Source organism: Cotesia typhae, unplaced genomic scaffold (genome assembly GCF_013202065.1).
Source record: "Cotesia typhae breed Kobodo isofemale line unplaced genomic scaffold, CoteBio_Ctyphae contig_119, whole genome shotgun sequence".
Lineage (NCBI taxonomy): Eukaryota > Metazoa > Arthropoda > Insecta > Hymenoptera > Braconidae > Cotesia > Cotesia typhae.
Window position 1 is genome coordinate 3,724,382 of NW_027423712.1, and position 15,148 is coordinate 3,739,529.

At 30.2% G+C, this 15,148-nt stretch overlaps 1 protein-coding gene across 1 annotated transcript in view; it reads left to right on the forward strand.

Annotated features, from left to right (window-relative positions):
* The first annotated feature begins 1,803 nt into the window (after positions 1-1,803).
* Mitf (transcription factor Mitf) overlaps positions 1,804-15,148 on the forward strand; it is a 104,308-nt gene continuing 90,963 nt past the window's right edge. The window contains exon 1 of the mRNA XM_074250494.1: positions 1,804-2,699. Coding sequence (XP_074106595.1) covers positions 2,536-2,699 — 164 coding nt within the window. The 5' untranslated portion in view covers positions 1,804-2,535. The remainder of the gene's footprint in view (positions 2,700-15,148) is intronic.

Sequence of the window (15,148 nt, forward strand, 5' to 3'; positions counted from 1 at the left end):
TCTTACTGTTTTTTATAATTGTCATTACAATGAATTGTGAAGTCGAAGACTGTTAAGTCAGCTAAAAAATTATGTCAACACTAACATGATTAACAAATAACGTATTGACTTATTTGAAAGAAAGAAAGCCATGACATCATTTTAATTCCTAAGCAATTTAATATTTAAAAACAATGATCATATTTCTAACGTAGTAATTTTATCATCATTCTTACACTTTATTACTACAACTTGAATAATTATATGATACATTGTTTTGAATTCATGAGAAATTTTAGGTAAGCTCTACAAAAATTTCTTTAGAAATGATGTAAAGTCTGCACTGTAAAACATTTTTTAGACCTGGTGCAGTGTAAATGAGTAGGTGTAAAAATTTTCTTGTGAAAATTACACCAAATACCGTGTAAAATTTAGGGAGTTTGAATTTAATATTTTTATACTGTCAACCGTGTATATGTATGATTCACGATAATTTTGCGTTCAGAAATTTAATGTCGATTCTACACGCTGAAAAATTTATTTCCGACTATTTAATTATATCGGCTCACAAAAAATAAAAAGTAGTCTGTACTTTGGACCGGACCCACCTACGGACAAGGTATTCCGACCCACTGAATCCGAATTTAAAGTCCGTTATGCCCGGTCACCCTCCAGTTTTGAGTAAAATGCAAATAACCTAAAAAAATTGTGAAAAGCTGCAGTTACAGCGTTGAAAAAATTTTTGTTGACCCGGATCAAGTATAATTTTTATGTATATAAATTTACTGAATCTAGATCTGAACATTAATTAGCCCGTTGAGCCGTCAAAATTCGAAAAAATTTCGAAAAACTCCAAAAAATTGCAATAAATCATGAAAAATCGAAATTATTGAAATGAAAAAAATTTGCTGGACTCAGATTGAGTATGATTTTTATGTGTTTTGTTCCACTGAATTTGAATTTAAAATCTTATCCTATTAACGTTTTAAAATTCGAGAAAATCTCAAAAAACTAAAAAAATCAGGAAAATTGCCATTACAAATATGTAGAACAAAATTTATTAACCACGATTGTCAATGACTGGGGTGCATTTTCATGGATGAAATATGATCTTAGAATTGAAAAATTGAGAAATTTTTTAATCTTTAGTAAATAGCATATAAGGAGGAGGTATGAAACCATATTTTCGAATTTCAGAGTGTCGTTCGTTTGTATTGAACTGTTTTATCGTCAAATGATGAACGCAGTGAGTTCCTTTTACATTTTTTGTTTTCTTCTGAGATTTGGATAAAATCGACGGATCGAAGAATTCAAAAGCTATCTCAAAAAAAATGATCATTTTGAAATTTTTTTTTTTCGTAAAGTAAAAATATTGAAAACAAAAATCCAAATTTTGTTGATTTAGAAAAACTGTTTGAACATTTTTTATAAAAGTGTCTAATGTTTTGAAATTTAAGGTTGTTAGAAGTTCTTTATTGAATTTTTAAATTTATTAATATTGTAAAGTGGAAAATATTTTATTTCAAAATTACAATACTTTTTGTGGTAAAATGAAGAGTTATAAATAAATTAATCGAGATATTGTACTCTGGATGATTTAAGCCGAATATTTTGATAACGGATATTTTGACTTCTAGATAGTTTGCCTGAGGCGGTGATGCTTTCATTGGAATTATTTATATTATTACTATTATTATGCTCGCTGAGTCTTCGAATAAGTGACTTAATTTAACAGAAAACTCGATAGATGGCATTGTCACAGTGATCCACGTCGGCATGATCGAAGCGGGACTAAGCTAAGTGAGAGCGGGTCACGCGGGTTTTCTCAATTGAGATACCACGATCTAATAACGTGCACTCAACGCGTAGTCTATTCTATGAATCGCGCTTGATGGAACGGCCAATAGAGCTTTGTGTACATAATCTTTTGTGATTAATTCTATAATTTTCCTCGTTTCTTTCAACCATCAAACATCTGATAGTATGTCATATGCATTTTTAGCACATATCATTCTATCAGTAGTTGTGGATGAGCAGACAGCTCTTCATGTGTGACACGAGAATATTTAATAAAAAAAGATAAGAGATTCTATTTGAACTCTGGGCTTTTGGGTGATAAAACGACCCGTGTGATTTCTCACTCTCGTTATGCTCCTCTCAAGAAATATTATTTTTAATAAATCAGTATTTTAAATACAAAATTTTATCATTTTAATTACTTCATTATTTATGAATATTAATTACTACGCAATAATAGTGAAAAAATATAGTATCAAAATAGTGAAAATTCTACATTGATGGATTATAAGCCACTTCTTCTGTTTTTATTATACACGAAAAAAGTTATAGTGATTTTATAGCAATGATTAATATTTTTAGTAGAAAATATTTAGTGGTGCTATTTTATTAGTTAATGAGAACCATGCGCGTACCAGTTATAATAAATCATTTAAATTTAGTGAACTGTTGAATTTTTACGAGTATTAGAGAGACTTCTTCATTTCGTCAGTGTCAATAAATACATTTTAATTAAATTATCGGATAAAAAAAATTAACATGGAAGAATCGGGGATAGATATGGGTTTTGATCTGGCTGCACTCACTAGTAATGAAGATGTAAATGGTGATTATAATGATTATGATCAAGTTTTGTCAATGCTCTGTGATTCTCAAGAATTTGTCTATTATGAAATCAAAAGTCGTGTGCCAAACACATGCAGGTATGCTTATATGTAATATTAAATAATGATCAGTTATTTTTTTCATTACTAAGACAAGTTTATTTTATTGAACCTATCGACTTGTTGAAAAATTGAAAAGTTTTGTAAGAAATAACTTATAAAGTTAATAAATAATAAAGTATAAACATTTGGATAAGTTTTTGTATTATTTTGATCGGTGATAGGAAATAAAAAGTTCTTTATTGTGTCAGCGCATGTTTTAGATCCATGCTTATGTATTATTAGAATCTTCATTTGAATAATGCTAGGGAATATTGATAATTATAATATACAGATGTTATTTGATAAACAGACCTTTCACGATGAAGAAGTAGGACAGTAGAATTTTCCGTATGCTGTCACACTTGTTTGAAAGTAAGAGCAGGTTGCGCTTGAAAAGTGAAAGGAAGTGCATCATATATTTACGTCTTGGTGAACATCTGCAATTTTCATCTTGAGTACTGGATTAGTCAAATTTATATCTTTAAATTTGATTTTCAACAAATTACATGCCTCACAATACCAAGCGGTTGGGGCAGTGCTTTACTCTCAACTAAAGAAATTCAAACTATTTTTTGGATTTAGAATAGCTCTATTATGTTTAGATTGAATGACGACATAAGTAAATGCAAATAAAAAAAATTAGGAAAACGGTTGACCTTAAAAGCCATCCCCGAATATTCCCGCTAATTCCATATCTAAGCGCTTAAAATTGTACTTATGACGTTTTCGAGCTCAAACATATAGTTTATGTATTATTTTAAGCTCTCTGAGCTCAAAGAGTTGGCTATTCTATGCTTATCAGCTCTTCGAGCTCAAAAGTCTAATGGGAATTTATTAAAACACTATTTTTTTAATTTATCAATTCTAATTACTTTTGAATGAATCAGCCGATTTTCACGTGGTTGGTAGCAGTTTTTGTAATCCTATGATTTACTTTTAAACACAAATTGATCAGACCGAAAATTTTAAAGAAATTTGAAAAATTTACTTTCTCCGAATTTATTCGATAACGATAACTCACGAACGAATCAATCAGTTTCGAACGTAAAGGAGACAATTGACGTGGCTTTTAAGGTTAAAAGCTAATTAGTTTTTAGAATCAATCGGTTGAGCTGTATTTAGAAAATATTTCGAAAAAAGGAATTTGTGGAAATTTAATTTTTGAGATTTCTCAAAATTTATTGACTCGAATTCTTTAAACTAGTATCAGGAATCTAAAAGCAATGGAACTCTTTGAAACGCTGCTTATTTCGATCGGATCTGATAAGCCGTTCAAAAGTCATGGGAGGTTTATATACATAAATAGACACCCACACACATACGGAAATCATCTCTAAACTACCCAGAATAGCATCTTAGGACAGCGAAACGTCAACATACGATGAAAACTCGATTTTCACAAGTCAAGTTAAGAACAATAATTTCCCAATTTCTGAAAATTACCGATTTTCATAGCAGGAAGTTAAAAAAAGGGTCACAAATTTTAGACTCATTTCGCATAATCGAAACTATCGTTTGGTATCGGTAAACTGGTTTTAGTATTCTTTAAATCAACTTTTTCGTATTTTTAAATAAATATTGAATTAAACATTTAAACGATCGATGAAAATTTTCGTTCTTAGTATACATATATGTCATTTCATTAGTTATCACGATAGATTTGTGAGAATAATTAGTTTAAAAAATATAAACAGTTAAAATAAACTTTTAAAAGTAGTTTTTTTCAATCAACTATAAAATAAATAAAAGTAATTCTTCTAATAGAAAAAGATAAATAAATAAAAAATTGTTCAGCGAATTATTTGTATTCATGCAGATAGTTTTCTATATCATCGTAGAAGATAATTTCTATATTTTGTTTTTTATTTTGTGGCAACAAATTTCATCAATTAAATAAATTGGTCTTAATCAATCATTAAAATATCAGGTAGATCGAGTAAAAATTTGACTTTATACAGTGTTATATGTTACATTTGCTGACATAATTAAGGAAATATAATTATAACCTAGTAAGTAAATTTATGTTATTATACCACGTGTACGACTTGAAACTTGGTTTTCAGAGCTTTATCCGTGACCTTCCTTTATAGTGTCGACGAAATTTGTTAACAAATCCACGCAATACTAATGTGGTTTTCGGTGTTGCACTTCTCTTGAGAACAACCATCAGCACCGAAGTTTCCTGAGCTGCTATTAGCTAAAAATGTCACCTTCAAAACCAACGATTATAATTTTCCAAGATCCTTTTGTTATCATTTTTAGATACGAGGAAAGATTATATAATAAATTTTTTCAACAAGTGGTACATGATGATAGATGGAATTTTCAATAAATGAATTACACGGCCTTATATTATTTAATGTCTCTAGTGTTTATATATTAGCGAAAAAAACAGCACATACTATAAATTATAATCTTTATGATCATTAAACTGAAGTGGCGCATTATCATATCATCCTGAATGACGAGTCCTTAGATAAGGCATGCCTGTTCATATTTGATCATTTGTATTTTGTGATTGAATTAATTGATTCCTGGAAAAAAAAAAAAAAAAAAAAAAAAAAAAGATATTGTGGATCCACAATTTCTTTCTTCGAAAAAATAAAAGAAGATCATAAAATATCGTCAAAATACGGACGTACCCTTGGGTGTGTCATACCCAGTGCACTACTTGAGGGTTTAGTTCATTTTATAAATTATTATTGTCAAAATCTATTAGAAAAGTAATTTTGAAATATTTTTAAGAGAGTTCTTCCCTTGTGTAGTGTATTTTAAAAGATTTTCTTGTGGTTGGCAATAGATCTGAATGTTCTTTTTTATGTCACAGTTTTTTTTTTTTTTTTTTTTTTTTTTAAGGAATTTTCCATTTAACTAAGGAAGACATAATTTTCACGTCCCTTTAACTAAGTGAAAAATATTTTTTCCCCTAAAAGCTCTTAAAATGTTCAAAAATATATTTTCCTTAGCCATTTTAAGAGCATTGGATCATGTTTTACAAAAGAAGTAAATCTTAATTCCTAAATTCTTCATAAAATTTTGATCAATCGATCCGGAAAATAAATTTTTATCTCTATTTGATCAATAGATAGCGTTCAACTGTGGTTGAAAAACTAGAAAAATAAAATGACATGAAAAATAATGCTCGTTTGATCGGCTTTAAAATGCAATTTACTAAAATTCGATAAGTTATTTAATTAAAAAGTTATCTGCGAAAGACACTGCCAAAATATACATTTTTACTATTTTGAAAATTTTGCAACCCTGTGATTCCTGAATTACTTGAACCACTTGACTGATTCAGATCATCTTAACTTGACCTTGCTATCTGTCTAAAAATGAAGTATGTTGAGTTTAGAGAAGATCTATTATGAATTAGAAACGTTATCGTCGTGACAAGCCGCGTTATATCGTATATATAAATGGTTATTTCGAGAGTGAATTTTCAACAGTACTTGAAGGTGACTGTATGCACTACTATCGGGTTAAAAAGTATAGACCCTTTTTTAAAACGTAAGTAATTTATATTTGAAAGAATGCCATTGAAATGTGACATATATAGATCGATGAGTCAAAGTTTTATCCAAACTTGCAAATTTATAAAAAATTCTTAACAACAAATGTAAACAATAGAAGATTTAGAAACGTGGTTTTTTGGGGCTAGAAAATAAGCTTTAACTTTAGACTTCTATAAAATCATATATACACATTTTTTTCACGTTGATTTTTTGGTGATTAGTTGAACTCAATGATAAATATGAATAATTGCTAATTTCATAAATTTTTATCGTAATTAATAGATTTCATAAAAATCTAACTATTGCAGCGGCCAAAAAAAAAAAAAAAAAAATTAATGGAATGATTAACATTTTGAAAAATTTCAATCGAATTCAATTTCTCAATTTTTTCTGAAAAAATCTTTATATCCCAGTTTAGAAAAATTTATTATTTTCATAATTTAAATTGATAATATATGTCACCGGAGTTTTATTCTTCGTTTGCGTCCCTTCCTGCGCCTAGCATTAGCAACAGATCTACACTTGGAGTATCTCTCATTTTCATTATTTTGTTTTAATTTATTCATTATATCATATTTATCATTATTTTAGATTTAAGGATTATTACATCTATGTAATTAATACTTTATTATTAACCTTAAATTCATTCCAGAGGTTTATATTTAACTGTTTATTACTTAATTATTATTTTATATTATTATTATATGTAGATATCGCCATAAGTCTTTGCTATGTTGTATATGATCATACTGTGAGTTTGTTTGAGCATTTGAATTTCAAGGTTCAAAGATGGGTATCAGGACAGGTAACGAAAGAAATGCTAAATCATAATATTGATTATAAAAAATAGATCATAGCCCTTACTCGCACGGGTGATGACACCCTTTACTATCGATCACGAGCAAGGGACTAGTAATTTTGGCAAATGGCTTGAGAGGTCTTCGTGATCGGACACGAGGCCTCATGTATTTTCACGGAGAGTAAAATCGACAGACACGCGGGAACCCGCATTGATGTAAGTTGAGTGTGAATTTGATGTTCTTGTTCGAGTCTCTGCCCGATAATTTGATAAGTAACTCACAGGTTGAGCTTGATTATTGTCCGATCACTGCGTCGTCTCCTGGCTTCAAGTAATTTATTTATTTATCGCGTATTAAATATTTATTATTCGAATTCTAGTCAATCCCGTAGCAATTAACTTAAGTTTGTTGATAATTAGTTTATTTTGATTTCACTACTTTCAGATTGTGTCTTGATTTTATCAGTTTATTAATTATTAACGAATTATTTATCGTTGATATTTTATTTACAAATTTCTCTTTATTCTGAGTGTTTAATTTCTCTCTCTCTCTCTCTCTCTCTCTCTCTCTCTCTCTCTCTCTCTTAATACTATTCTATTTTGTTTTCCCTACGGATACTTACAAATTGGCCCTGAACACAAAGAGCTCGTCATTTCCCTGATAGAAAAAAACAACTGGCGTCTAAGTGTGCACTAACCCACTCTGGGTTTCAGCTGCGGTGTTGCTTAGGAGGTTGAGAGTACTTCCTAAGTCCTCTATTTCTTGGCATAATTCATTTTGGACGAACCGGACAAGGATACCAGGCGACTGATAATTCCACTGTCGGTCAACGTGACCATTTTTCTTATTACATATATAACATCTCTTCAAACATTGAGGCAATTCTATTACTTGTTTGATTTTATTTGGAAAAATTTCTGATGAGACAAAAAACTGCAGTTTTTTGTAAAAACGTAATAAAGACAATTTGAATTAATTAAAATACATTTTAAATGAGAACATAGCATCTTAACAGGAAGACAATAGAGGATAAAGAAAAAAAGAGTTATACAAGAATTGACGTAATAATCTTTTATCAATAGTATGCTAATTATTTAAAAATGTAATACGTGCAAAACAATGTCAAGTGCTCCGATGTAATTATTTTTAAATAAATAAGTATTAATACTTAACGCTGCAAAGAAACAAATATATACTGAATAATTCGTGTCACTACTGAAACCTGAGTTGATTTACTAATGTAATTCGTAAGTTTTGTAATAATATGAAACTAAAACTATAAAATTCAATACGTAAGTTGGTGTAAAAATAACTCGCCGCATGAAGATATATATTAAATTTTATCGAAAAAAAAATTTTTGTTTGAGTTACATAAAAAATTGTTAATATATGTTAAAACGACAATTCCGTTAACGAGGGAGATGTAAGTCAACACCTAAATTTTATTCGGTTTCTATAAACTTTTTTTTCAACAATAAATCAGTCGAATGTTTTTGAAGCTTACCAAATTATTAGTTAATTTATATTTATAACTTTAATAAATGCTTTTTTTTTTCCAAACTTTAATATGACCGATTTACATCCTATGTCTCTGAGAAGGTCGCAGAAATAGTTATTGATTAGCAGAACAAGCTTCTGTTGTAGTGGTCTTAAATAAAAAAAATTAGGAAAACGGTTGACCCTAAAGGCCATCCCTGCAATTTCCCGCTCATTCCCTACTTAAACGCTAAAAATTGCCCTTATTACGTTTCTAAGCTCTTCGAGCTCAAAAATACAATTTTCGTGTCATTTTGAGCTCTCCGAGATGATACAAGTTTAATAAAACACAATTTTTTGAATTTTCGAACCACAATAACTTTTGAATGGATGAACCGATTTTCACGCAGTTTGCGGCATTCAACGCATTTTTTTTCTTTCACTCTGATTTTCGAAAATCGAGTTCTTATCAGATCACCACGTTTTGAGACCTCGGAAGTTATTCTGACTAAGAAAAAAGAACCAGATATTCACACTGGCCTAGTTATTGACACTTGCAATTTTGTTTTAACTAAAAAAAAAGTAAAAATCAACTCTAAAAACTAAATAAATACACTTTTTAAATCATAAATTCTCAGATAATTGGCTTTTGGAGAACATTTTATTTTTAACTTCCCGCTAAGAAAATTGAAAATTTAAAAAAATCGGGAAGATATCGGTTTTACACCATTTTTCGAGAATCGAGTTTTCATCAGATCTCAACATTTTGAGGTCCTAGAAAGTTTCCCTGATGATTTTTACGGTGGTGTCCGAGCGGCTGTATGTATGTATGTATGTATGTGTGTGGGGGGGGAGGGATTTATGTAAGCCTCTTATAACTTTTGAAAAGCTTGACCGATTGGATCCTACCAAACGATCTTCCACAGATCTTCCACCAAACTCAAATTTCCTATAAATTTGAGCCGATTTGGACAGGTGGGTTTCGAGAACACTAAAAAAAACTAAAAAAATCGGTTCATTTGTTCGTGAGATATCGATGACGAAAAAAATCGATTTTTTTTTCAAATTACACAAAAATATCATATCAAATTAATTAGTACTTACAATTTTTTCGATAATACTCCAAAAACAACATCGATTGCCGCCAACCGGGTAAAAATCGGTTGATCCATTTAAAAGTTATAGCCGTTAGAAAATGAAAAAATTAGTGTTGCATTAAACTGCTATCAGACTTTCGAGCTTAAAGAGCTCAAAAGCATAGGATAACTATCTCTTGGAGCTCAAAGAGCTCAAAATAATAAAAGATAAGTGAAATGTTGAGTGCTTAGTGTTAGGTATGAAATTAGCGGAAAGTTGCAAGGATGGCCTTTGGGGTCAACCGTTTTCCTAATTTTTTTTTTGTTATGTTCTTTAATTATGAATAAAATATTCTCATGAAAAATTAACACGACCGTCAGTTTTAATCTCAGAATTTTTTAACTAATTGAAGATTCATGAATATATCTACCCAAAAATTTTAGAGGACAAAAATTACCTTCAATATTTATTTTACTTGCTTTTATTTCAATTAATCTTTTATTTATTAAAATTTTTTTATTTACTTCCAACATTGAAAGATAAATTGATAATTGAAAATGGTCACAAATAAAAATTTTCAACGTTGAATATTTTTAGTTCTAACATAAAATGTGTTTATTTTTTTACTTTGTAACGGAAGTATTTAGCTCACGATTAATTAGTTATCCCTTTCCATTTGAAAAGGGCGCCACTAGGATTTTGGACACGGTATCTCAGGAACCGAGAAGCATGAGAGGGGAAAGACAAGGTCGTGAGAAGTTCAAGCGACTATAAAATGATACTGAGAATAATTGACATCAATCAATTGATTTATTAACAATTCATCAATTAAAAAATTAATAAATTTAATTTTAACAACAATTTTCTTAAAATTAACTGTGAGAAACTCTCACCTAATCTCTAGGCAACTTGCCGAACTATCTTACAAATAAATATCAACCATATACCTATTTTCTGAGTGTCCACCAGACATAAATTCACCAATACTTATTCACCATATAAATCCTAGTTTTCGTCAACCTGACGGAATACCATATTCCCGACTACACTCCCGACTCGGGCGTCTACGCAGCGGTTTTCTAACTTAATCCCGTTGTATCCCCCGACTCGAGCGTCTATACAACGGTTTTTTAAGTAAATGCCTAGGAAACCGAGGATATTAATTAAATTCAGCCCAACGAGGCCTGTAACAAATTCATTAAATAATTTTACTAATCATTTTACTTGTAATAAATGTAACTAAAATAATTCGTTATAGCCATGAGGTCTGTATTAAATTAACTAAATGACCTTGAGCCAATGACGACGAATAATCTAACATATACTGATAGAAAGATTTCTTAGCGTTTAAGAAGATTTCTTTGTATTCAAGGGAGAACACCACTGTGATGGTCGAGAAAAAAGATGTTTTTCGCGAATTTTTTTGACAGTGAAAATAAAGGAATTTGGGGATCAGATTTTGTTTTATTTTATTAAGGGTACATTGAAGATTATTACCCTAAATTTTTATTAAAGAATATTTAAATGTTACTAAGTTATTAACAATCTCGTAAGAGCACTAGAGAAAATTTTCCCCCTCCATGGTCGAATTGATTACTCAAAAATGAATCATCCGAAAATAAAAACCCAAATTACTTTTTTCTAATTATTTTCTTGAGTGAAAAAAAAATTTTTTTTGACACAAGAAATTTCACTTATTCAAACAAAATTAATTCTATTGCTTTAAGAAATACGTATCTTGATCCAAGAAAATTTATTTAAGTCAAGAAAATCTTCTTGCTTTGAGAAATTTAGCCTCTTGCTCCAAAAAATTTTGTTCTTGATAGAAGTAATTTTCTTGCCTTGAGAAAATTACTCTCTTGCTCCAAAAAAACTAAATATCTCGATAATAAATTTTCATGAATATTTTTATTGACTAACATGTCAAATTGGAAGATCAAATAATATTGAATCATTTTTTTTTTTTTTTCATTCAATATGTGAAATTCCACGCTATAATAGTATAAAATGGGTATTAAATATTCAAGAGAGAAATTTTCTTAAAGTGATTAGAAAATTTTTTTCTTAGCTGAAGTAGGTGACGCTACTTCCCTAAAGTATCTAAAAATTTTGATCAAATATAAAAATGTATTGTATCAAGTATTTATGATAATTTTAATTAAGAAAAAATTACTTCCACCAAGAATAGAATTTCAAGAAAAATTTTTCCTTCGGCCAACATAACTTCGGTCTTCCGTCAGGCACCCGAAAATTTTTTTGACCCAAGAATTTCGTTCTCCAGTCAAGAAATTTTTTTTCTGTGTACGCCCCGCTTTATTTTTCGGGGACACCAGTGGGGAGTTTCGATTTGCACGTCCGGTGACGAGTCGAAACTACTCGCCAAAAATCGAAAGATAAGGGAAGGCCCTTACCTTCCGCGGCGTGAATTACCTGGTCGATAATGACCGTGGAAAGTTCGATTTTCCCTGTTACAACTTTATTGAAGGATCAATTAACATCGAATTCTTATAAATCAGATCTTTAATTTAATAATAAAATTGAGATGAAATACTTAGTTGTGATATTATCTGATATGACCACATATGGACATATCAGGCTGTATCAAAACATTTCTTTCACGGCCAAATGATAATGATATTATAAGTTTATTATCGCCTAATTTATTCGTAGTACCAATCCCCTTTAGTAAATATTAAAACGTATAAATATTTGTAAGAAAAAACTACAAAAGTTTTAGTGGAATACTTTTGAAATTTTTATTACCACCATTCTAGATATTTTTCGGAGAAAAATATAATAATGGTTAACCAGGCGTTGAGAGCGGATATTGTAGAATAATTATCGTTATAACCAATGTGCTTACTGTTTTTTTATCTATTGCTCCATTTTAGTTAAGCGTTATAGTTATAAAATATAACTTAAAATGACACTGGTACAACTTTTATTATCTTTGAATACGTACTTAACTTATATGCAATCTCTTTGACTTTTTCTTCTTCTTCTTTGTATTATTTATTTCCGAAGTAGCGACTTTTATCGAGCAAATAACAGTAGTAGTAACCATTTTTAGCTAAGCGTCAAAGTTAAGTTTTTAAAACATCTACGACGTCAATGTTCAGTTTGCTTATATTTATTTTAGATTTTTTTTGTCTTCTTCCTATCCAAACAATACATATTTATCAGAAAGGCATTAAAATTAATATAATGGGATCTTTTAAGCTGCCCATCTGAAAAAGAATTATTATCACAAGTAAAATTATTGACTTCGGTCCCATTTCGAGAAGTCGGGTTTTCATCAAATTTTTACGCGAATTGTGTTTAAAATTTGTGGAGGTGTTCTCTATAATAATAATAATAATAATGATAAGAAAGAAATTTCCTATAAGTTTCAGCCCTCAATATGCAGCGGTTTTGGAGTTATGATTTTTTAAAATTTTGAAATAAAATTGTTTTTAACTTTTTCATTAATTTTTCTGATGAGGAAAAACTTTTTTATTAAAATCCACAGAAAATTGTGTCTTATCGGAAAAATTCTCAGCTTTTGTATGAAAATATCCGGTTTATCATAAACTCATCAGAAGACCCCTTAAAATCCAATTAAAAAAGAAAAATTGATTTTTCTCGATGTGAAAAATCTAAGTTTGGTCAAGCCCTTTCGAATGGCACTAACCGCAATGAAATTGGTTACGCTGTTCAAAAGTTATGAGAGGTTTACACACACACACACACACACACACACACACACACGCGCGCGCGCGCGCGTGCACCATCACGGGAGTAGTCAAGGAAGCTTCCTCGATTTTCGAAAAACGGGGGAAAACCAATAACTTCCCGATTTTTGAAAATTTTCAATTTTCTTAGCGGGAAGTTAAATAATAATACATTATCGATATCATTTTTGAAATATTTGAAGTTTAATTTTATGTTTTTAACTCGCTTCTCGCCAGCTATTTATTCGAATAAAGATTTGGCAACGTTGCGTCAACAGCTAAGAATAAAGAAAAGAATAGAAATATAGTTACAGAGAGAGAAATATTTAACTCACACACTCATCCTTGTCTCTGTAATGGGTATAATCAAACGTGCTGTTGCCAAATCTGTTTATTTAATCCTGCAAGTGATAAATACGAAAGTGATTTTATTACTTTATTTGATTAAATAAGTAAAAATCATCAATTATTAAATTTTTCAAATTATTTTAAACTAAAATAAAGAATTTTAACGAATATTGGGAAGACTGAAAGTAACAAAAAATTTAAATATTATTTTTACTCATAAGTTACGCTCGAACTTCCTTAACTTAATTTTTATTTTAAAATGTTAACTGTCCTTGTAAGAAGAAAATTCTATACAACAAAGTCTGTCTTTGCACAATACTGGGTTGCCCAGGCTCGACCTAATAATACTGGCCCATGACTAGACCACTACTCAACTTACAATCCTTGGTTTGCCAGTCTTGAACCAAGACCCAGCCAATATTCAATTGACAAGTCTTGGTTTACTATTCTAGGACCAGGATCTAGCCAATATCCATTTAACAAGTCTTGGTTTGCCAATCTTGAACCAAAACTCAGCTACTATTGACATTTTGAAAACTGTAACTTTAATAGTTTTTCTGTGATTTTATTGTTGTTTTTTTTCTATGTAGTATATATCTAAAAAAAATTTCAAAATCATTTGTGCTTCAACTACAGTGTCTATGTATAAATTATATTTTAGCATTATAAAGAGAATTATTTTACCACCCAAGTCGTAATTAACTTTATTTCCATAATTAGCAAAAGTTAGGGCTAAATAAAAAGTCAAACGGTCTAATTATGCGTTAGCTCTGCATTAAAATTAAAATAAAAAAATGACAATTACAATATTCCTTTTTTATCAAATGGCATGGGCCAGACTTGAAAATCGGTATTGATTCAATACTAAAATTCAGTCTTGGCCAGAAGTTATCATTTGTATGCTTAGACAGACTTGGGTCAAACTTGGATTTCAAGCTTGCCCCAGAGTTAATGAGTATTGCGCCAAGCCTTGGCCATGCTCGGGCCGATTATCATTTCCTCTAAGAGTGTTTCGTTGGTGATGATTAAAATTCATCAGTGAAGTATCGGAAATCGCTTGTGATAAGAGAGTCGCCGGGCTCCAGCCTAAACATCGTGAGAGCTAGACTCTGACAACTTCGCTGGGGTAACTTGAGATATAACGGTGTCAATATTATTAATTATTACAATTTTTTTGTGCTCTGGATACAAATCCAGGGCAGTTGACCCGAGAAAGTCAACCAATGAACATCTTCGGCCCCGGACTTATGTCCGGAGATGGACTGACTCTATCTATTTTATTAAAGTTTTTCTTCGTAATATATCTCATTAATCAGAATTGATTTATTCAAACCCTATAAAAATCTTTAAACTTCAAGAAAGAGCTTAGCAACAGGCCCACCTGGGGTCTATCCACACCCTAACGAGGCCAACCTGGAATTTAGAAATATTAAAATCTCGTACTAGAAAATTTTTTCCGTGGGGGAATATTAATTTTTTTCGAATATTTTTCATCATAACCAATCATTAAATAGTTTGTT